Below are 21,491 nucleotides of genomic sequence, written 5' to 3'. Positions count from 1 at the left end.
TATCCCTGACTTTGAAATTACCATTTCTGTTTCATCTTAGAACTCTTATTAATGAACTGGCAAGAAAGAGAAACAGAAAATTTCCATCCAAGGCTGCAGTGGCATGTGGTATTCTCAAAAATAATGCTGTTGCTTTTAGCAACTGTAAACCAAGGTATCTATAAAAGCAGTTTTATGGCAGAAAGATGAGGATTCATAGTTATTTTATTTCAATATTTGTTGCTAGATGTGAGTGACAAATACGCTGGGTTTGTTTTTTCCTCACAGTCTTTTTTAATCAGATGTCCTTAGGTGACATTTCACTTTATCTAGCAACAACCCAATGGAGAGAAGAGAATGACCTTCATCATTTGTTGGCTGCTGTGCAGAGCTCAAGGGAATGGCACATTACAGAGATCTCTGAATAGCCTCTTGCTTTTTTCCAGCACCTCTTGAGGATTAAAAATACCATAGCCAGATACCATCATCTGTTGTTTTTAAATACTGCCTTCCAGTGTGAGACTGAAAGTTTTAATTTCCCACCAAGGATCCAAGATGTGAAATACGTGAACATGTTCCTGAGTTTCTCTATATCCTTGTGTCATTATACACAGTAGGTGTTTCTCTTCCCCCAAGTGGCTTACAACACAGAAAGCCACTTCCAAAAGGCTTGGACGAAGTTAGAACTCGTCTCTCTGAAATATTCTTCATCATTAGAACCCTAAAATAAGAGAATCTATTTGGTCAGAAATTTTTTTAAGCTCATTAAGCCTAACTGTTAACCTAGAACTACCAAAAAAACCACTAAACCTTGTCCCTAAGCACTACATCTATAAATCTTCTACATCCCACCAGGGACGGTGACCCCCACCACTGCACTGGGCAGCCTGTGCTACCTGAAAACCTTTTCAGTGAAGAAGTTTTTTCTAATATACAATCTAAAATTCCTCTGGCAGAAATTGAAGCCATTTTCTTCTTGTTCTTTCACTTAGGAGAAGAGACCAACTCCCACCTTCCTCCCAACCTCCCTTAAGGGAGTTGTAAAGAGTGATAAGCTCTCCCCTATTTGCATCCTTCTTACTTACCCCCTAGCTCTCTGCAAAAATTCCATCCTTTAGGAAACAGTCTCTTCCCTCAATTCCACCTGAAGATGAGTCCCCATTGGGTTTTCCCCCACCAATTCTCAGCTGGTGGAGGTGCAAGAGCATCCCCCAACCACATCATCAGGCACCTACCCACCAGCCCAGATGCACTGAGAGGAAACGTGCCTGCTTAGCAACCTCCCCCCCCATGAATGCAAGAAGAAACATGGAGGTGAGTGATTGGCCAGCAAGGCCAGTGCTGCAGCTGCTGATTGGCTAGCAATGAGTGAAACACAAGGACTAACACTTGGGATGAGAGAGGTCCCATCTCCACCCTGCCAATGCACACAGCTGCAGGGGGGTAATGAGGCTGAGCTCATCCAGCAGATTTTCATCTGTAGGGAAATAAGAGGATTCCTCTCCTCTTGCTGAGCTATTTCCACAACACTTCAAGAGCTTAATGTCTCTGAAATTTCAACTCCCTTCCCTGCATCAGATCCAGGAAAAACTGGCCACTACTTCTGCAAAACATAACTAGGGCCTGAAGATGGCCCTAGCCCAGGACAAAAGCCCCACTATGTGAGGATGCTCTCCACAAATGATGAACATGGCAGAGCTGGTCCCTCAACAGACTCCTTGATGTCCCTTATGAAGCAGCATTTTGGAAGCAAGGGATGCTCAGTCAGGGAGTGAACGGCAGTGCTGTTCTTCCTGGCAGCCCTGCAGCTCACTCCCTGGCTGAGCATCCCTTGCTTCCAAAACACTGCTTTATAAGGGACCATCAAAAGCTGCTCCTCCAGCACAGTCTGTAATGGGCACTACAGAAAACAGGACCTATTCAGGAGACACAGTGCTCATGGGACAGAGAGAAGGGTAGTTAATAACATGATGTAGTTAATGATGTAAGTGCCTACTCCAAAACATCCCTCCCTGTGAGTAGAGCTGTTCTGGCTCCAGCAATTACTTGACAGCTCAACAAGACAGAAGGGAAGAAAGAAAAGGAAAAAAAAAAAAAAAAAAAAAGAAAAGAAGAAAAGAAGAGAAATTTGATTCAGGTGCAGCAGCTCTACAATATGCCAGAGGTCACCCAGAGTCCCCTGGTGGCCAATAACACTGAACTTGTTCAACAAACAATTTAGTGACAGCCTCACAGTTGTAGGGAGGGGGAGAGGAAAGTGCTGCACAACAGAGTATTGGATTTTAAATGTCACTCTGGAGCTGCAGGGTGTTACTGCAAAGTTTATGGCATGCTAGTTGTTTCTGAGCTGGTGGATGCTTAAAGTCAGAAATATCTCTCCCATCTTCCAGCCCTGCAAGGCAAGTACCAACAGTAGTTTGGAAGGAGATGCTGGGACCCTCTGGTTATGCAGTCTGAAGAGATATGAAACAGCCATTTCTGTGGAGTTTGTCTCTTTGTTGCTGTGCTCCTGTTAATCATTCCTCTCTGCTAAAGGAACTGACTCAACCTGCTGGGCTGCAGCTTTGATCAGCAAAACCAGTGGAGTTAAGTCAATTTTATTTTAGTCTGTCATAAGGAGATGCATGAGCCAGGGAAACCAAGGATTGGAGATGAGAAGGATTGGGGTGTCTCATCCAGAGAATATCCCTGGATTTCAAGCAGGATGGGCACTGTCCAGTGCCTTGTCCAGGCTACTTCGAAATGACAAAAGATGTGGAGCTTTTTCCATACTTTCCAGAAGACCATTTCACACTCTGATTAGTTTTGTTTTCTGAAAATATTTCCCATGCTTCCATTTTGTTTTCTTTTAATCTGTCATTTGCTATGTGAAATTTTTAGAGGTTTATATTGCCTTCTGCATGCTTCACCAATAAATACAGAGGCAAAGAGTGTGAAGGAGGGATGGGTTGTGTCTGGGAGGGTTGGGAGCCAACAGAACAACTTGTGGAACATCAGTGTTGAATGCATGGCTAGGCTTAGGGGAAAATGGATCATATGTTCAGGTATCATATGTGAGTGAATTTATTTTATGCAAATATATGCTTGCAATATGCTGGATGTGACAGATAGGAAGGGAATCCTGCTCTGCAGCATTTGAGAACCACTTGCTAGCACAGCACGATCCTGCAACTGCAGACTGAAATAAAAATGCTCATGTTTTGTTGCTGTCATAACACAGGAGAAGAACCCAAAACAATCTGCAATGGTAAAATGGCACTTTCAACACTGAGAGTGCAAAGTGACTCATCTGGAAGCAGGGTGGCTGCATGAAGCCCTTTTACCAAGCAGGTCCCTACATGCTCCTCATCACAGAATTTTGCCTTAAAACATGGAGATTTTACTGTCTTCTATTGCTTACTCAGGCAGATCCAACTAAAATGGGTGATGAGGAGGGTTCCTTGGTTTTATTTCCACCTCAGCTGCTGGTATGAGCAAGTGTCAGTCCTCATCTCAAGCTGTCACTCAAGTTACTTGGCTACTCAATAAGTGTCATACTACTAATAATGAGCTAATGAAAAAATAATGATACAATAATAAGAAGAACACTAATAATAATTTCTGTTGTGTTTCTGTGAGAGTTATTATCTAGGGCACAAAACAATTTAGAGGAAAAACTTTAGTGTGGTTTCTGAATGAGCCATCCCTGTTTGCTTTGTCCTGTGCAGCTTCACCTGGGGACACTGTCACATCAGAGAGGAGGAAAAATCCTGAGGATATTTCTCACTGCAGAAATCATCTCTATTAGAACTTTATTGTTTAATCCAAGGAAGGAAGAAACAAAAAAGGAGTCTCTGAGACAACCAAGACACTGTGGTGCAATGGCTTTCAAGCATCAACTCAACCATGGAAGCAAAAGGTCCCTTCTATTATAAAGGGATAAATCTTAAGGTAAATCTCTGGTTTAAGTTGAAGCTGGTCCGTGTGAGCTTGTTTTCACCTTAGCTATGATGCTCAGTACCAAGGGGGAGCTGACACATGACTCCTGTATTACTCCACAGTCTCTTGTTCAGACCTCTCAGAGAGACTTGTGGCTGGGGAACTGGGGAAATGTGACACTGTGTTTTACCTCCTGCTTTAGTGTGTGTACAGGACCTGAAGAATTTGCTGCAGGCCAGTGAGGTTTCAGTTAAATGACAGGTATAGAGACTAGAAGGGCAGATGAGATCAATTCCACACCCTTGGAATAAAATGTTACCATTTTATTAGTAGGAATGTTAAGAACATATCTACACCTCCCCAAAAAAACTGGTGCCTCACTGCTCCTCTGATGTTCAAGTACACAGCAACAGCAAGCAGGAATTCAGACTAAAGAGGATTAGGACTAAACAGATCAGAAGAAAACCCAGACTAACATCAGGCTAGGAGGATATGGACCTGTTTGTTGGAGAGAGGACAGAGGAGGCTCACAAGGATGATCAGAGGTCTGAAGCACCTCTCCTATAGAGAGAGACTTAAGAGAGTTGAGGTGGTTCAGGCTGGAGAAGGCTTTGGGGAGAACTTAGAGCACCTTCCAGTACCCAAAAGGGGTACAGAAATGCTGGTGAGAGACTTTTTATAAGGGCATGGAGTGATAGGACAAAGGGGGACATCTTCAACTAAAAGATGCTAGATTTAGATTAGCCATTAGAAAGAATTCTTTCCTGTGAGGGTGGTGAGACACTGGCACAGAAAAACTGCATTTTCCCCATCCCTGGCAGTGTCTCAGCCCAGGCTGGATGGGGCTTGGAGCAACCTGGTCTGGTGGGAGGTGTCCCTGCCCATGCAGGGGGGTTGGAATTGGATGATCTTTGAGGTCTCTTCCAACCAAAAAACCAGCCTGTGATTCTATGTGACTATCCTGAGAGGTAAGTGACTTTTCTAAGGACACAGAGGTGAAAAGCAGTGGGGCCAGGAGTAACCCAGGGCTCTGATTCTGACCCACAGTGTTAACCTTTAACAGATCTGCCTCCATAATTCAGCTGAGTAATTCTCAACGAGAAGAGAGGGGGGAAATGATTGTGCTGTAAAAGCATTTTCTTGCTAATTCCATCATTGAATTTCATGCCACCATCTAACAAAGTGGATTGTGATGCAGGCCCATTTTTAAAAGCAGAACACAGTGATTTGGGATTAAACCCAGTCAGGTAAAATGGAAGTTAACCATCAGCTAAGACTTCTTTCTGGTGAAACCTTCTGTAAAACAGAACTGCTTCTTTGTGAAGTTGTTTAAAATATTTAAAACATTTCAAACCAGACTGAGTAAGTTTCTAGAGAAAAAGTTGGTTGAAAATGATTCAGTATCAAACTTTTTTTTCAGTTCCAAGAATCTTTGGTGCAAAGGCCATGAACATAGCCTGCAACACATGGTAACATGACCTCTTGTGGGAGTAACAAACAGCAACATACCATTTCATGGAACAGCCACCAGAAAACATCACAGGAAAAAGCACCATGGAAGTAAGGAACTTAAGATGTGATTCTTCAGCCAGATCTCATTAGTATAACGGAGACTGACTTACTCTTAATCTCTCAACATATCTGGGATAACATGCTGACAGAGGCATTTTTAATAAATATTACAACAATACAGTGTGCTGATCAGTGTGTGAGATAGAGATGGAGATGCAATGATCACCTTGCTATTGTCCCATTCTTGTGTTTTCATCTGCGTGTGGATCAGCTCATAGGATGGCTCCATGGCATCCATGTCTGGCTTGGGGTAGCCAGGGATGACGTTGTGTAGCTGGAACCCGAAGGTCAGCAGCCAGCTGTTGACATCTGGAAGGGAAGAGAAGCATAAATCTGATTATCTGATCTCTCAAGCAGGATTGTTCAAGAGAACAGTGCAGAGGAGGACCCTGTGATGTCTGGCACTGTCACAGTCTGGCCAGAATGATGAGAATCTACTTTCTGTGAAGAGCACAAATATTAATGGTCCTTGAAAGAATCAATGTGCCAAGGCTGGGCTTTTGTGCCTTCAACCACAATCCAATTCTGCACTTTTCCAGCTCTGAAACAGAAGCTTTGGCAGTGACCAAAGCCAAGTGCACGTCTGTCCTAGGTAAGCAGCCACCAGATTCTGCTCTGTTTTGCAGGAGAAATACAGGAACAACATTACATTAATGGAGGTTGAGAGGCACCAGCTGAATGCTCTACCATCCTCTGAACATCCTACCATCATCTCTGAACATCTCAGCCACAGTACTTCTCTTCCTGATGCCTCTCAAAGGGCCTGCAGGCTGAAGTCTAAATTTTAGAGCTATGTGAGCCAGAATACCAGGATATCCAGCACAAACAACATTGTCATTTAGCAGGTGATCACAGAAGAGACATATCCTCTGCTTGTTCCATGGCAATTCCACCTCTGTCCTGAGTTTCTTGGCCTTTTTCATAAGAAGGTGTATTTTAAGTACTAAAACAGTGTAAAGCCACATGTCATCTTTTATAGTGACATTTAAAAGCAGTAGTAGCAGTGGGAGTCTTGTGTTTGAACAAGACTACATCACTTGGGTACTTTTCACAAGTCCCTTAGAAAAAAAATCCAAGGACAGTGAGAAAATTGCTGGCTAAAAGCAATAAACTGTTGTCCTATGCAAAAGGAGGACCACTGGCACTAAAGGGGACATGATGGAAAACCAGGAGATTTGGGTCATTCCTCCATTCACTTGACAGTAGACTACTAAGTCTTCTCAGATTTTGGGGTGGAGGAAATACTGGTGAGGTGGGCTAACTCTGAGATCTGCTTGGGTCAGCATCACTTCCCTGCTTAACTTCTGGGAATTTGATGGTTTTACCTTGTTTGCCTTCACTGAACTCTACAGATAGACACAGTTGCTACAGTCCACAAGAAATATGGGGTGTGTTTGGCACATCAGCAGCAATTGGAAGCAAAATAAAGGTATGAAGGTAAAGCTTGAATAGTATCAACTCCCAGGGTCTTAAGTGGTTTTGGAGGTAACAGGGTGTGTGCTGGTGATTGCCTCAAAATGGATCTGCAGTTCGCTTTGCTAAACTCAATAAACATTGTTAAAACTGGCTGAAAAGGGACCATTTTAATGAATTAAATATGCTTCTTTGAACGTTTTCTCCCCTCTCTTCCTCACGAGCTTAAATGAGTTGGTTGGAAAAGAAATTATGGATGCAAGCAGCAAATAAGGCTCTTCAGATGACTGGAGAACCAGGAGCCAAACAAACACACTATCTGTTGATTGTTTTCTTACAGGCCAAAATGTTGAGATTGGGCAGATGTCCAATAAGCCCTTGTGACAATCCATGTGGAAGGAGGAGGATTTCTGTAATAAAAACACTTCTGTTCACTCAATGTACAGATTGTTTCTGGAGTGCCTTTGAAACAGAGAGGTTGGAGGGAGGGAAGAAATTAAAAGGCTTGTTTGATTATTTTTTTTTGCTTAACTCTAAGCCAGACTGCTTGCAAATTCTTCTCATGTGAAATAAAGACCTTTGATGTACATATTGTGGACCAGGTGGTCAGAAGAACAAAGTAAAACAGTGAAGGTCGGCATCAGTGCAGGAACCACTTTCCAAGCACTTCAGAAATGTTAAAAAGGATACAGAGCAGGGATGCTGAACTACAGAAAAATATGTAATATGCCTGGAAAGCCTGAAGACAGGCTTTTTTGTTACTTCTCAGGAAACTGACTTTCAAAACATTTGCAAACAGAATTTTGTTCTTTTTGGGAAGAGGAATACTCAGAGCAAAAACTCCTCAAAACCAAACACCCAAAAAGCATGGGAGGAAGGTGTGGAGGTGAGAAAACAGAGGGGAAAATATTAATTTGCCAAGAGGCAGTGACAACTTTTTTGTCAGAAAAGTACATTTCACGTCACAGAGGTTTTTTTCAGCTACAGTAACCCTGCCAACACATTTCACAGTAAATTCATTTGAAGGCAAAGAAAAAGAGTGCTTAATGCAGACACATGTAATGGAAATGTCACTTCAATCCATCAGGCTAGCTGAAGCTGGCAGCAAAGCCCTGTGCCATGAAGTGTACAATTGCTAAAATATTCATATTTAGCAATGGCCTTCTTGAAAAGTAAATACCTGTTTCTCCTGCCCACCTCCAACTTGTACCCATGAGCTCAGAAACCTCATGGTTGCAGACCAAAGTGTTTGCCATCTCCTCATGTCCTGGGTGCTGAGCTTCCCTAAGGACAGGGGGTCCTTGGGTGGGCAGGGAGGGACAGAGAATGATTCCCTGTGCCTGAATTTGGGAAGGTTTGGTTGTGATGAAGGAAAAGCTCATCACAGGTCCTGCCCATCAGATCCCTGAAAGCTTCAGCAGAGAGAAATGTCAGAGCCACAGCCTTGCATCGTGGCACTCATCCCATAAGGTGATCTGCTTTTTCCATCCACTGTGTGAGGAGATACTTTAACAATGTATTTGGGATCTGTATGCTTGAAAGACTGAAAATAGAACCTTCATGACCATGGAAACAGTTGTTTGGTGCATATAAAATATTAAAGTATCAGATTTGGACATCTTGATGTGATCATCAGAGCTGGGTGGGAAGTTGTTCACCTGTTCCAAGACTGGATTGGAAATTTTGTCCTGTCTTTACTTGAACAGGAAAATGAAAAATCTGTTAATATGTCATGAAGCATTTTTTCAAAAACTAGAGCAACTCAAGAGAACAATTTCCAATGAAGATCCTCCATTTTGGTTTTGATGCCTTAATTTTTCCATTCCATTTTTTCAATCATTAGTTTACACTTAACTTGAAAAGGCTGAAAACTAGAAAGGAATTTTTCACACAGGCTTTTTTGGAATTTGCCATCTAGACAATTTTCAGAGCTGTTTACAGCATTTCTGCTGAGAAATCTCTCAAGCTCAACCCTTTCCCATAAATTCAGTTTTGACAAATGAGCATTTTCTGATAGGAAAAGTTAACTCGAAGTATTCCCTGCTAGCCTTAATTATCTGAGTGAGGCCAACACACAGGATCTTAGTCTGCATCTTTTGGCATAATTTACTTCCCTCATGGCATCATCTCAGCTCTGGAGGAAACAGCTTTTTCATGAAAAAAAAAAGAAATCTAATACGGCAGAAGAACTTGAAAGTATGAATCTTTATGGCCAGAATAACAAGTGGAGTAGAAAACCCCAGGACTTTTATTTTGGAATATTTTTTGTTATTAAGCCAATCTCATAATTTAGGGGAATGCAAATACCACTGCATACAGGAAAGTTGTGATAGATGCAGCAGGAGCATTTAAAAATTAATAATATCTCCTTAAGCAGTATGTCAATTTGATTTGTGATTGTGTTTTCTGATGGGAAGTATACAGAAAGAGTCCCACCAAAACAGTCCTCTTGAATTTTACTACCAGTATTGCACAAAGTATGTATATAGGAAGGACATTTAACCTACCAAATCATATTTTGAATAAAAAATATACATAAAGTTCATGTTAGTGCTGCTTTACAAAATCCCAGAGGAAGCATTTCAGAGGTTAATTTAAGCTGTGGGGTATTTATGCCCTAAAATCTGGCCTTTAAATCTAACATGTCTGCTTTTATTGACTTTTAGTTGAAACTTAATTCTGTGGGGCAGATTAACTTTGAACTACATGGTTGCTGTAGTGTCCCCTGAAATGTCTAAGTGCAATAAAAGGTTTAATTCATTGTTGTCATCCTGATAAAACAAATTTACATGTCATTTGTTTAGCATATAAATCTCTGTGTAACACTGTGTAAACAATGCAGTCCCTCTACAGAGAGAAAGGTTATCAGGACATTAATTGCCAGTTATACCTGGAATATCTGAGGGAACAAAGAACTGGAAGCAAAATGAAAAGAAACACCAAGGAAGAGAAAAGAAAACAGGTTTGGGAATTACTATCTCCATCTATGCTAATAAATTAAACATGCCCTGGACACAGGGATCAATTGGCAAGGAAAAACTTGTGTCTATCTATTATATTAAATACTAGAAAACCTTGGTGACCAGCATATTGAGAGAGAAGAAAAACCTACTCAGTGATGACAAACTTGTGAACATGATAATTAATTTAAATGTCTTACCTGTCATGTAACATTTGATATCCTGAGAGTTGCTAATGGGATTGTTGTTTTTGAACATATACAGGTTGAAAGGCATTATGTTATTGCTACTAAGATGCTTCCACATATCGTGGTCTGGACTCGTCCACCGACCGGCCAGCACATCATAGTCTCTCCGTCCCATGTGGATAAGCTTTGTGAGGGGGTCATACAGTCCCCCATGGTAGCCAATGATGATCTGGAAGTTGGGATTGGTGTCCATGTAGATCTCCCCATATGCTGTGTACAGTATCTGCTTAATCATTAAGCCAGTCCCACTGAAGACAGCCAAAGGAGTGCCAATGTTATCACAGGCAATGTAGAACTCATCACCACTGCTGAGCTCCATTGCAAAGAGGTGGCCTTGGAGGTCATAGTAGAGGGAGGTGATCTCAGAGCTTGAGTGGTTGTATAAATGGGTGACCTTCGTTGGGTTGGTCAGGTCTGCATAGAAGAACTGCAAATGATGGCCATGGCTGGTTTTGCTGGAGACTCTCCTTCCTAGGCCATCATAGCGATATTTCACACTCCACCCACTAGCTTTATTGTAGGCTTTGATGAGCAGGCCAGCTGAGCTGTACTCAAAAATATCATTGCCTCTTTGCTTCAGGAAGCCATCTTCATCCATTTTGTACTGCACATCCCCCAGTCTAGTGATCCTATCCCTGAGGTCATACCTGAGTGGTGTAAGGCGGGCACTGTTCCCTGGACTCAACAAATGGAGGTTTCCATTTAGGTCGTAGCTGTAACGCCAGAGGGGTTTGTCATTGATAGACACTGTCTGCAGCTGGCCATCAGCATCATACTCATAGGAGTACCTAGTGGTGTTTGCATAAGGACCAACCTTCAGCTCTTTCTTCACCACCCTCCCCATGTTGTCATACTGCACAGTCATCCAGTACATCAGCGACCGGAATATCTCGTACTGGACCTCCTTCATCCTCCCGTAGGCATCAAAATGTTTAGTGTGAGTCATGACAGCAGTGGTGATAATCTGGTTGATATCGTAGTAAATGACTCCGAATTTACCAAATTGCTCAGTTTTGCCTGACACATCATCGTACCTGTAGAGATCAATGGGTAGAGGTGTCTCGTTGATGACCGCTTGCATGCTGGTCACCCGAAAGCTGTTGTCATAATTATAATCAAAACGTGCATTCACCATCCCTTCCTCGGTGAAGCGAAAAATCTGTCTGTCAATGAGGGGTCCTATCTGTCTGTACCTTATGGTACATGTGAAGCCTTCATTCTGCAAGTTGATTGTCTTCAGCATGCCGGCCGTTTCATCGTAGGTGAAACTGATCTTCGTGGTGTCGTAGAGCATCTCGGCCAACTTGGACAACTTTCCATACTTGTAGATGACACGTCTCCCTGTCCCCAAGTACAAAGTGTGGAGGAGCTGCTCGTCCTCTGTGAAATCCTGGATTACTGAGGCGTTGCCTTCTGGTGGCCGATAGATGTTCCTGTAGTACCCGATGGAACGAATGGTTTCCAAAGTCTGGCGGGCAACATTGGGCATGGTGACTGATGACAATCTGTCATTCTTATCAAACTCAAAGATGTACTGTCTCTGGCTGTGAAGGAGCAGTACCATGGACTGGATGAGAAGGAAAAAAAAATTGGATTATATTCCTGGTTTTCAGGCAAAATTACACTCAGCTCTCACAAAACCTGCAAGATTCTCCAATGGAAAAAGCAGGGCAAGTGAGATGGATCTCTGGACCCATAGGGATAAACAGTGAGGGCTATGCAGCTGCACAGCACATCGAGTATCTCCAAGCAGGAGTGGGTCAGAGGAAGAAGCAGTTACTGCAGTGAGGAAGTTCTAAGTTTAGAATGCTCAGTTGTTTGAATCAATACCCTCTAGGTAGCTGTCTCTACCCAAATTCCCCGTGCCAATAGCTTTTACAGACTAATAAATAAAATTGGTGGAGTTACTGAAACAGTGCTTGAAAAAATACCCCCTGACATCTTCCAATACACAAGTAATTCATTGTGCCTTTGTATCTTCTATTACTCTCTTACTGCAAGCTCCTGCCTGCATGTTTATTTGTTCTGGGATTTTTTTTTGTATGTAATGAACAATCCACACAGATTGTATAATACAAAGGACAAGTCAATAATTTTATTTATTTTTTTTTAAAAAAGCTGTTACTGTAGTTTTCTTAAACTGTTGTAGGGAGAGTCTCTGGAAAAAACACAGCAATAAAAAAATCCAGCCTGTGTTATGCACGTTATGAATCTCCAGGACACCAGGCAGTGTAATGATGAATGGTTATATCTGGAAAAAATTAAGTCCCATGCCAGTCTACAGAGGGCAGACTACAGCAAACATAGCCAAATGGGCTACACAGTTCAGGTGGATTTGTGCCCTGCACTTTTTGTTACATTTATCTCCTAGAAGTAGGAATGGACCACTTGAAGAAGGCATATCAGCCAGTCTGTGTTCTTTTCACATGGAAAATCCATCTGGAAAGTCCCTCTGCTCGCTCCTCTGACTTCCCCTGAAGATATTTTATATTGCAGCTAGCTCATCAAAAGGAATTTTATGCCTAAGAAGTCAAACACCAAAGCTTGACAGCATCAAGAAATGCTCTCAGTTGACTGAGAAGAAACTTCTCAGCCTCTTTTCAACTGCTCTTCGGTGGTCTGGAATCAAAGTGCACAGAGTAGTGCACTTCAGTATAGGCAGAAGAGGAGTATTAGAACAAAAATCAGCTGGTGTGAAGGGGCTGAAGTCACAGCAATAAAGCTCATTTGCCCCAAATGCACCATTTCTGAGGGACAGGAGGATTCTTACCTTCTCCAAGTAAGTGTAGCTCCATGATTTGCCATCAGCAAAGATCCTGGATGTTATTCTGCCGGACTGATCGTACTCCATCCTTTCTGACATTGTTCCCCTCTGAATCCCTGCAATGTGTCCTCCTGGGGAATAGGTGACATTGACCCCGTTCAGTCTGCTGCTGGGTGACCAGAGACTGGGTCTCCCTGCCTGGTCATAGAGGATCCGGAGGGTGAACTTGCGGTGGTCATCGTAGATTTTTTCTGTCCTTGTCACCCGATCGAAGTCAAGGGACAGCAGGTTCCTGTTGTGAACCTACAGGAAAGAGATGGAGAATTAGGAAGCTGGAAAGAGTTTGAGTGACAAAGATGAGCCTTGTTTCACCAAACATCTCTTTAGACCACACTGGGGAGTATCCAGCTCTTCATTGCCTCTGGATAAGAGGCAATTTTCAAAGCAAAGAGTTGTCCTGACATTTTATCTGTTGAGGAAGAAGTGAGGAGAGAGGCAGAAAACCAGGGTACTTTTGAAAAACCATCACAGCAAACTAATTTTTCTCTGAGTTTACTGAAGATACTGCAGGCACTGGAGGTTAAGCCTTTCTCCTGAGATAAAATATGGAGGCCTTGACCACTGCAGATGTTACAGAGTGCAGGAACTTTTTTGTGAGACCTGGAGTTTCAACTTCATTGTCCTGGGGTTATTCAGTGTTGCATAATTACACCCCTGTTACCTCCACTGCCTCTGCACTTGCAAAGATCAAAGGTATCTACTTCAAAGCTAGGAGCAGGAATACACTTTGATTCAGGGATTGTAGAGCACAGCAGTACAAAAAGGAGTTGATAATATAACTCATGTTTAGTCCTGTGTGCAAGGAGACTTAGAAAGCCACATCACCACAGCAGCAAAGTACTCAGCAAGGATGAAAAACCCACATGCCTAGATTGAGCTTGCTGGTGAAGACAGCTCCATCTCCATCCCACCACTTTCAGATGGTGAATCCCTCTTTTCTAGAAAGGTGCAGATTTTTCTGGGATGAATTTCAAACTCCAAACAGCTGACTTGGTTTGCAGTTCCTGCCCTGCTTTAGCCTGCCCTGGGTAAAGCTGACACCCTGACCTGAGCACTGTTCTCAGCCCTGGTCCAGTTTTGATCTTGGCCATGGTGGATGATTGAATTCCTGCTGTATTTTGAGTCTACCTGGACTTCAGCAAAGCCTTTGACACCGTCTCCCACAGCATCCTCCTGAAAAAGCTGGCAGCCCGCAGCTTGGACAGGAGCACTCTGTGCTGGGTTAGGAACTGGCTGGAGGGCCGGGCCCAGAGAGTGGTGCTGAACGGGGCTGCATCAAAATGGCGGCCGGTCACTAGTGGTGTCCCCCAGGGATCAGTGTTGGGCCCAGTTCTGTTCAATATCTTCAGTGATATTTAGATGAGGGGATTGAGTCCATCATCAGCAAATTCACAGATGACACCAAGCTGGGGGGGAGTGTGGCTCAGCTGGAAGGCAGGAGGGCTCTGCAGAGGGGCCTGGACAGACTGGAGGGTTGGGCTGATTCCAACTGGATGAGGTTCAACATGGCCAAGTGCCAGGTCCTGCACTTTGGCCACAACAGCCCCATGGGGAGCTCCAGGCTGGGGATAGAGTGGTTGGAGAGCAGCCAGGCAGAAAGGGAACCTGGGAGTCTGGATTGACAGGAAGCTGAACATGAGCCAGCAGTGTGCCCAGGTGGCCAAGAAGGCCAATGGCATCCTGGCCTGGATCAGGAAGAGCGTGGCCAGCAGGTCCAAGGAAGTGATTCTGCTCCTGTACTCAGCCCTGGTGAGGCCACACCTCGAGTACTGTGTCCAGTTCTGGGCCCCTCAGTTTAGGAAGGATATCGAGGTCCTGGAGCAGGTCCAAAGGAGGCAACTGGGCTGGTGAAGGGACTCGTGCACAGATCCTATGAGGAGAGGCTGAGGGAGCTGGGGGTGTTCAGCCTAAAGAAGAGGCGGCTCAGGGGAGACCTCATCACTCTCTACAACTCCCTGAAAGGAGGTTGGAGCCAGGCGGGGGTTGGTCTCTTTTGCCAGATGACTTTCAACAAGACAAGAGGGCATGGTCTTAAGTTGTGCCAGGGGAAGTTTAGGTTGGATATTAGAAAGAATTTCTTTCTGGAGAGGGTGATCAAGCATTGGAATGGGCTGCCCAGGGAAGGGGTGGATTCTCCGTCCCTGGAGATATTTAAAAAGAGACTGGATGTGGCACTCAGTGCCATGGTCTAGCAACCGCAACGGTGGTTCAAGGGTTGGACTTGATGATCTCTGAGGTCCCTTCCAACCCAGCCAATTCTATGATTCTATGATTCTATGATTCTATGATTCTATGATTCTATGAGGGATGTGGAAGAAAGGAGAGAAGAAGAAAGGAGATGCAATGGAGAAGGTGTTCTTCAGCCCCAGTGACAAACAGTGAGAGGGAAAGGCAGAACCTCTCCAGTGCTTTTGTGCTGTGTGGGCAGATGCTGTGAGATATAAAAAGAGAGCAGGGACCCTGCAAAATCAGCAGTCAAAAGAAGACACCTCAGGAGCTGGGGATGAAAAGCACAGCTGAGAAAACGTGGAAGTGAGCTAAGAGTGTGCATGGCCAGCTGAGAGACAAGGAATTGGTACCATGATATAAGTGTGAAAATGGTGTAAGAGGAGGGAAGTGCAAAACTTATTTTCAGCTTATGAGTGACTATGGTAAAACATGGGTAGGACCTGAAGAAAGGTAGATTATGCTCCATTTAAATATGCATAAATTAGGACCTAAATGGGCAATGGGAGAAAGGAAATCAGCCAAGAGCTCACTGTAACAGGCAAGCTGGGAAATAATTAAAAAGTAATCAAAGCACTAAGTGCAGATGAACACATGTAACTGACAGAACAATCTGGTATCTCATAGGTGCTGGCTGCTATAAATAAACAGAAGTGGCAATTGCTAGCAAAAAAAAAAAAAACAAAATAAAAAAAACAAACAAAAAAAACCAGCAAAGAAAGGAGGATGGAACAGCATCTCTGCCTTCCAGCTATTCACAGAGAGGCTCCAGCCCAGCAGCTTCTTCTGCTCCTGGTCTCTGCCAAGAGAGATGGAAAGAGCTCTTCCAGGGCTGGGATAGGAATCCAGGCTGGAAGTGGCCTCCCTGATCCCTACGCCAGCAGCACTGCCTTTCACCCTGCTGGAAGGACCAAATAACAGGTCCCAGGAGAGCTTTTAAACTCAGTCCAAATTTCTGCATCCCATGATTGGTGCCCTAAGTCATTCTACCCTACACATGCTCTGGCAAGCAATTTCTGTGAGACTGGTTGGAACAAATCTCTCTTTTCATGATTTATTTATTTATTTGGTTGGTTTGATTATTTATTTTTTTATTTTATGATTTGTTTTCTCCTGCTCTCTGGGTGCAATCTCTCTTCTCTTAGCCAAGGGCTTCAAAGCCAACCACCACCCCTCAAGATGATGGGTAAAAGTGAATCCTACCCTGCTTGAAAGCCTCCAAACAGAGCCTAAATCTTTTCTCATCCTTGTCCAAGGGCACAGCTTGAACAGAAGTGAATTTTCTGCAGAAGGACTGACGGGGCTGCAGGATTCAGCCCAACAATGCTGTTCTATGGTGAGCAGCTAAATAAGGTGCCATCCTACATCCAGGAGTCCTTATCATGGAACACCATTTGAAAACCTCCAGCAAAAAGCTTTTGACCCTTGACAAGGCTTGTGATCAGCAGAGAATCAAGACAGGGTAAATTTAAATTCACAGTGTTTTTGACATCTCCTCTGTAATGTGTGAGAGACTAGATTTAACCCCAGACTCATGTGGCACAGTACTGTGTTCAGTGCCTTTGCTTGCTCTGGAAAAGCAAAAGCATAAACATGCCACCACCACATCTGATTTCTCCAGGGCTTCCTATGGAGCTTTAGTCTAAATTGTAATTAAACAACATGCATTGATCTCTCTGGGAGGACGAGCAGAAAAAGGGGAACATTTCTCATGGAAGCAGCCTGGCAACCTTCATCTGAAGAGAGCTAAAAAATACTGCTGCAATGAGAACTCCAGAAGCCAACAGCATCCATGTGATAAGTGGGCAACTAGAAAGCAATTTCCCCAGCCAAGAGGGGTGGCCATATCCAGACCTCAACATCTTGCAGAAATTGTAGAGACAATGTGGGAGTCTTTTCATCAGTCAACACACCAGGGAGAGCAGTGGGTGTAGTGTACCTCGACCATAGCGAGGCTTTTGGTACAGTCTCCCATGATATCCTTGTGAGCAAGGTCAGGAAATGTGGGATAGAAGAATCTCCAGTGAGATGGATTAAGAACTGGCTACACAATAGAGCCCAAAAAGTCCAGCAGGAGACCTGTAACTAGTGGAGTCCCCCAAGGATCAGTGCTGGGTGTCAGCCTTCTTTTCTCCAGGATAAACACCTCCAGTTCCCTCAGCTGCTCCTCACAGGACTTGTGCTCCAGATTTCACCACCTTTCCTGCCCTTCTCTGGACTTGCTCCAACACCTCAATGTCCTTCTTGTTATTAGGGGCCCAAAACTAAACATAAGATTGAGGTGTGGCCTCACCATGGGGTGTGTGGGACAGGAGAAGGGAAAGGGGCAGCTTAAACATAATTGTTCTGCTTTACTACAGCCTGGCCAAGCACAGAACAAGGTCAGCATTGATGGGACTGAGGAAAAGGCATCAGGGTTGACCCCTTTCCCTTGACTCATGCAGAAGTCCCTGCCCTGTGCCTTACCTCTGCAGTTATCAAACTCTTGCATTGTATTATTTCCTAGGGAGGGTCAAGGAGGCAGATGTGATGCTCTCCTCACCATGCTGGGAGCTGGTTGAGCACATGGCAGCAGGGCAGCAGGCCCCAAGAACACCCTGTCTCCCTGGGAGGAAGGGCCAACAACTCATAAAATGTAGATTCATGTGATGGCAGCAGAAAGGAGGCTGGTTTCAGGGGAACTCCCTCTTTTACAGTGGTTCAATCCTGTTCTCCTTATCTCAAAGAGCTTCATGGAGCAATGCTGCAGCCCCTCTGGGCATCCTCTTTCTCCATGGAGCATCCTATCTTTGCTGCTGTCTCATGTGAGCAGCAGGATGAGGGGGAGAGGAAAAGTAGTGATTTACTCACATATGGCAGAAAAGGGTAATATTTCCCCAAATGAACAAAATTATGTTTAACTTAACTTCCCTAAGCTTCTCCCTTGCCAAGGAAAGCAGCAATTACTGGTACAGGGGAAGAGGAGAATATGACACACAGAATATGTTAAATGCCAGGAAATCCTCAGGGAGGCAATTAGCACCTTGCAGGTTTATGTCTTAGGGGGGCAAATGCTGCCATGCAAGTACAAGCAGGCAGCCTAAAACTTCTTGAACATCCTCAGCCTCTCAGAACCCCTGAACAGAACCATAACTGGGTCCTTCAACCATGTAAGATGCTCTTCTGCTTCACTAGAAGGGCCTCAATAGGCTCAAAATGTGCATAAATGTTGACAGATTTATGAGGACACAAGTAACCAGCCTGGAAACTCATTTTGCGAGCATTTTTCCAAATGCAGTACAATATAAAACAAAGACATATTCTGCATCTGAATCTACTGTGAAAATTGTGGAAGATAAAACTGACATGGTCAGCTGAGCTGTGGCTAAATGAATGGAAACTGCTTCAAACACCAAATAACTGTGACACAGCTGCAGATTTCAGAAGGCTCTCTCCCTTCAGAAAAAAAAGACCCATGTGATAATTTTGTTGGTTATTAAAACAAAATAAAATAAAGATCTCCAGAGGAACCAAACAAGAAGGGTGGTGCCAACCAATCTGCAGATGTACAGCAGTTCCCACCAAAGAAGCATATTCAGCTTTGGATAAATTTTCAGTTTTTCTTCTGATAACGAAATATGAGGCTCTTGACACAAGGGGAAAAGAGCAGAGTCTGGGCTGGGAGGGTGAAGAGAGATACTTGATAAGTGTGAGTAAGGAAAGATTGGAGAAATCCCATCAAGGTGTCACGCGTCATGCTGCAGGGAATAGGGAGAGGTGAAGAGCAAGGACTGGGAAACACATATTTTAAACCAGGACATTAATATTTACTGAAAGGCTTAAGTGGGAATAAATGGCTGCAGTCCTTTTGCTGCAGTGGCATCACACAGCACTAAGCATTTTTCTCAGAGAGTTTAAATTTGCCAGGTGCTGAGAAGCTTCCCAGGTTCATCAGTCCATGGATCTGAGACCAGCAAGGCACAGGGTGATTGCACAGGATTTATTATCACAAGTTACCAGCCTCGCCAGCAGTTAGCAGAGGAATTACAGATTTATTGGGCAAGACCTTTAAATAGCCCTGACACACTGACCTCCAGTGTGTGGAACAGTATTTTCAAATCCCATCAAACGAGTACAGAAAGGACCATGAGCTCCTGGAGGACACAAAACCATCAAGCTGGAGCTGTTTATAATGCTTCACTTTGGGGAACAACAGCAACTACAGTGCCTTGCCTTGTGAGCCCAAATCTTCAGCAGGTTCAACAGATTGAACACTTCCAAGGATGGGGCAGCCACAACTTCCCTTGGCAACCTGTGCCTGTGTCTTACCACCCTCAGAGGAAGGAATTTCTTACTATTATCTAATCCAAATCTCCCCTCTTTCAGTTTGAAACCATTCCTCCTGATCTCATTACTCCATGCCATTGTAAAAAGTCCCTCCCCAGCTTTCCTGTAGTCCCTTCAGGTACTCAAAGGTCACTATAAGGTCTTCCTGGATCCTTCTTTTCTTCAAGTTAAACAGCCCCAACTCTTTCAGCCTTTTCCCCATAGGGTTCCAAAGCTTTCAGTGCTCAGCTCTATTAGTGCAGCAGCACAGGTAGAAAACAGCTCCTCTAATGGTTGCAGTATTTTCTAGTTATGATTGTTCCTCACATACCTAAACAGCCTGACATGATGGCTAAACCTCTGGTGTCTGATGAGAGGTTCCCAGGGATGTTCCCAGGGATGCAGAGGAGCTGTAGGCAAAGCAACTTTTTGTGATGGCTGAGAGAATGTCAGAGCATAAGGGGATATAAGGATATATTAAAATCATAAAGGTTGTGTCAGCAAGGACAAACAGCTATTTCTCTGTCCTGCAGCCTCCTTCCTATTGCAGATGATGCAAATCAACCTTGTCCCTTTCTGTCATGAGACTGGGAACTGATGAGATAGAAAGGGGAGTCCAGGACTGCTTGTGCTGCTCACTTACCCTCAGCCGACGTCCAAAGACGGTGACCTGGCCCCTGGCCTGCTCCTTCCTCTGCCTCCATTCCACGAGATTGAGGCCATTGTCAATGGGCAGGGTGACATTTCTCTTCCCCACCGTGGGGTTCACAGTGCCAGCCAGCAGATGTGGCTCAGTTTGCAGGGCCACCTCCATGCCATTAGCCAGCATCAGCCTGAGAGAGCCATCAGCACCGATGTAGTAGCTGTTTCGGACTTGATCTGAAGAGAGAAAAGAAATCTTTTCAGATGGCTGCCTAATGATTAAGCTCCAGCTTTTCACTTGTTACCTCAACCAGACTGCACCAACATGATGGTTGCAACCAAATGATACACCAATCACACTGCCAATGAGCAAAGTATTGTTTGTATCAGGGAAAGTAAAGATGGACAACCTCTCCTCCATTCTGATGATGTTCTGCACCTCAAATCCTTGCAGAAAAAATTAAAAATCCTACATGACTTAAAAAAGGCACCAGTGGAGGAGCTCCTACCAAAGAAAGGAAGTTCAAACTTCTTCCTGTGGCTGGTGAGATACTTGTTTTGAATCTCAGCCTGGCTGAAAAATTGCCATGCTTTTTTATCCTAAAAATCCCAACTTCACTACAATCTATGAAAAAGTGGGGCCGCCTACTTTCCTCAACTTATTCACCATCTGATGAGTGACAGGAAATTGCAGAGTGAATTAATGCTGACCATGTTCCCAAACAACAGCCAAACCCTTTCACTAGGGAAAGCTTTCAGGAAGCAGTGCAAGTCCTCATGTTTGGAGAGAAAGCAGAGGCACTAAGCTCTGCACACATCTCCATATATCTGGCCTCCACTAGCTTTTGAAAGATAAGCAGATTTTGAGGCCAGGATTTGGGAGTTCAGGGGTGGAAGAGAAGAATAATATCTTTCCCATGTCCTTCAGGATTCAGGCAGGCTGAAAGGCCATCCTTTGATTCTCCAGCTGGCATTTCTCTCTGCAGAGAAGAACTCATGAAGGGTAAGAAAGCATGAGACTTGCTCAGTGAAAAATGACTTTAAAAGTACATTGTACAACAACTGATTTATCTGAAGCTCCTCAAAAGCTGGAAAATATAATTTCTGACTCCCAGGCTGCCATAAATACCTAATTGTAAATGAAAACACCCATTAAAAATTCATGTCAATTGTTTTTCCATTCTGAGGCAAGTTGGGGTTTGTTCAGTAGTTGCTCTGCCATAGCTCAGCAGGAAACAAGGTCACAGCAAAATTATCATCTCTTGTCTGAATGAAGTCGATCAGCAAAGAGCACAGTTGGTGTAATTAGGAAATGAAACCTGACAACAGTTTGGGGTGGGGTTTTTTTGGCTTTTTTTTGTTGTTTTGGTTTTGTTTCTGATTGTGAGTCTAATCCTTCTCCTG

The 21,491-nt window shown here is 43.9% G+C and overlaps 1 protein-coding gene across 1 annotated transcript in view; it reads right to left on the bottom strand.

Moving 5' to 3' along the window:
* The window catches only part of TENM4 (teneurin transmembrane protein 4), a 358,077-nt gene that overhangs the window by 7,904 nt on the left and 328,682 nt on the right, over positions 1 to 21,491 (bottom strand). The window contains exons 25-28 of the mRNA XM_030461389.1: positions 20,089 to 20,324; positions 12,861 to 13,157; positions 10,043 to 11,657; positions 5,636 to 5,778 (exon numbers count right to left, since the gene is read on the bottom strand). Of these exons, the coding sequence (XP_030317249.1) occupies positions 5,636 to 5,778; positions 10,043 to 11,657; positions 12,861 to 13,157; positions 20,089 to 20,324 (2,291 nt within the window). The remainder of the gene's footprint in view (positions 1 to 5,635; positions 5,779 to 10,042; positions 11,658 to 12,860; positions 13,158 to 20,088; positions 20,325 to 21,491) is intronic.

This window comes from Calypte anna, chromosome 1 (assembly GCF_003957555.1).
Source record: "Calypte anna isolate BGI_N300 chromosome 1, bCalAnn1_v1.p, whole genome shotgun sequence".
Classification (NCBI taxonomy): Eukaryota; Metazoa; Chordata; class Aves; order Apodiformes; family Trochilidae; genus Calypte; species Calypte anna.
The sequence above is the reverse complement of the archived record's forward strand: the minus strand, read 5'-3'. Positions and strand labels throughout refer to the sequence as shown.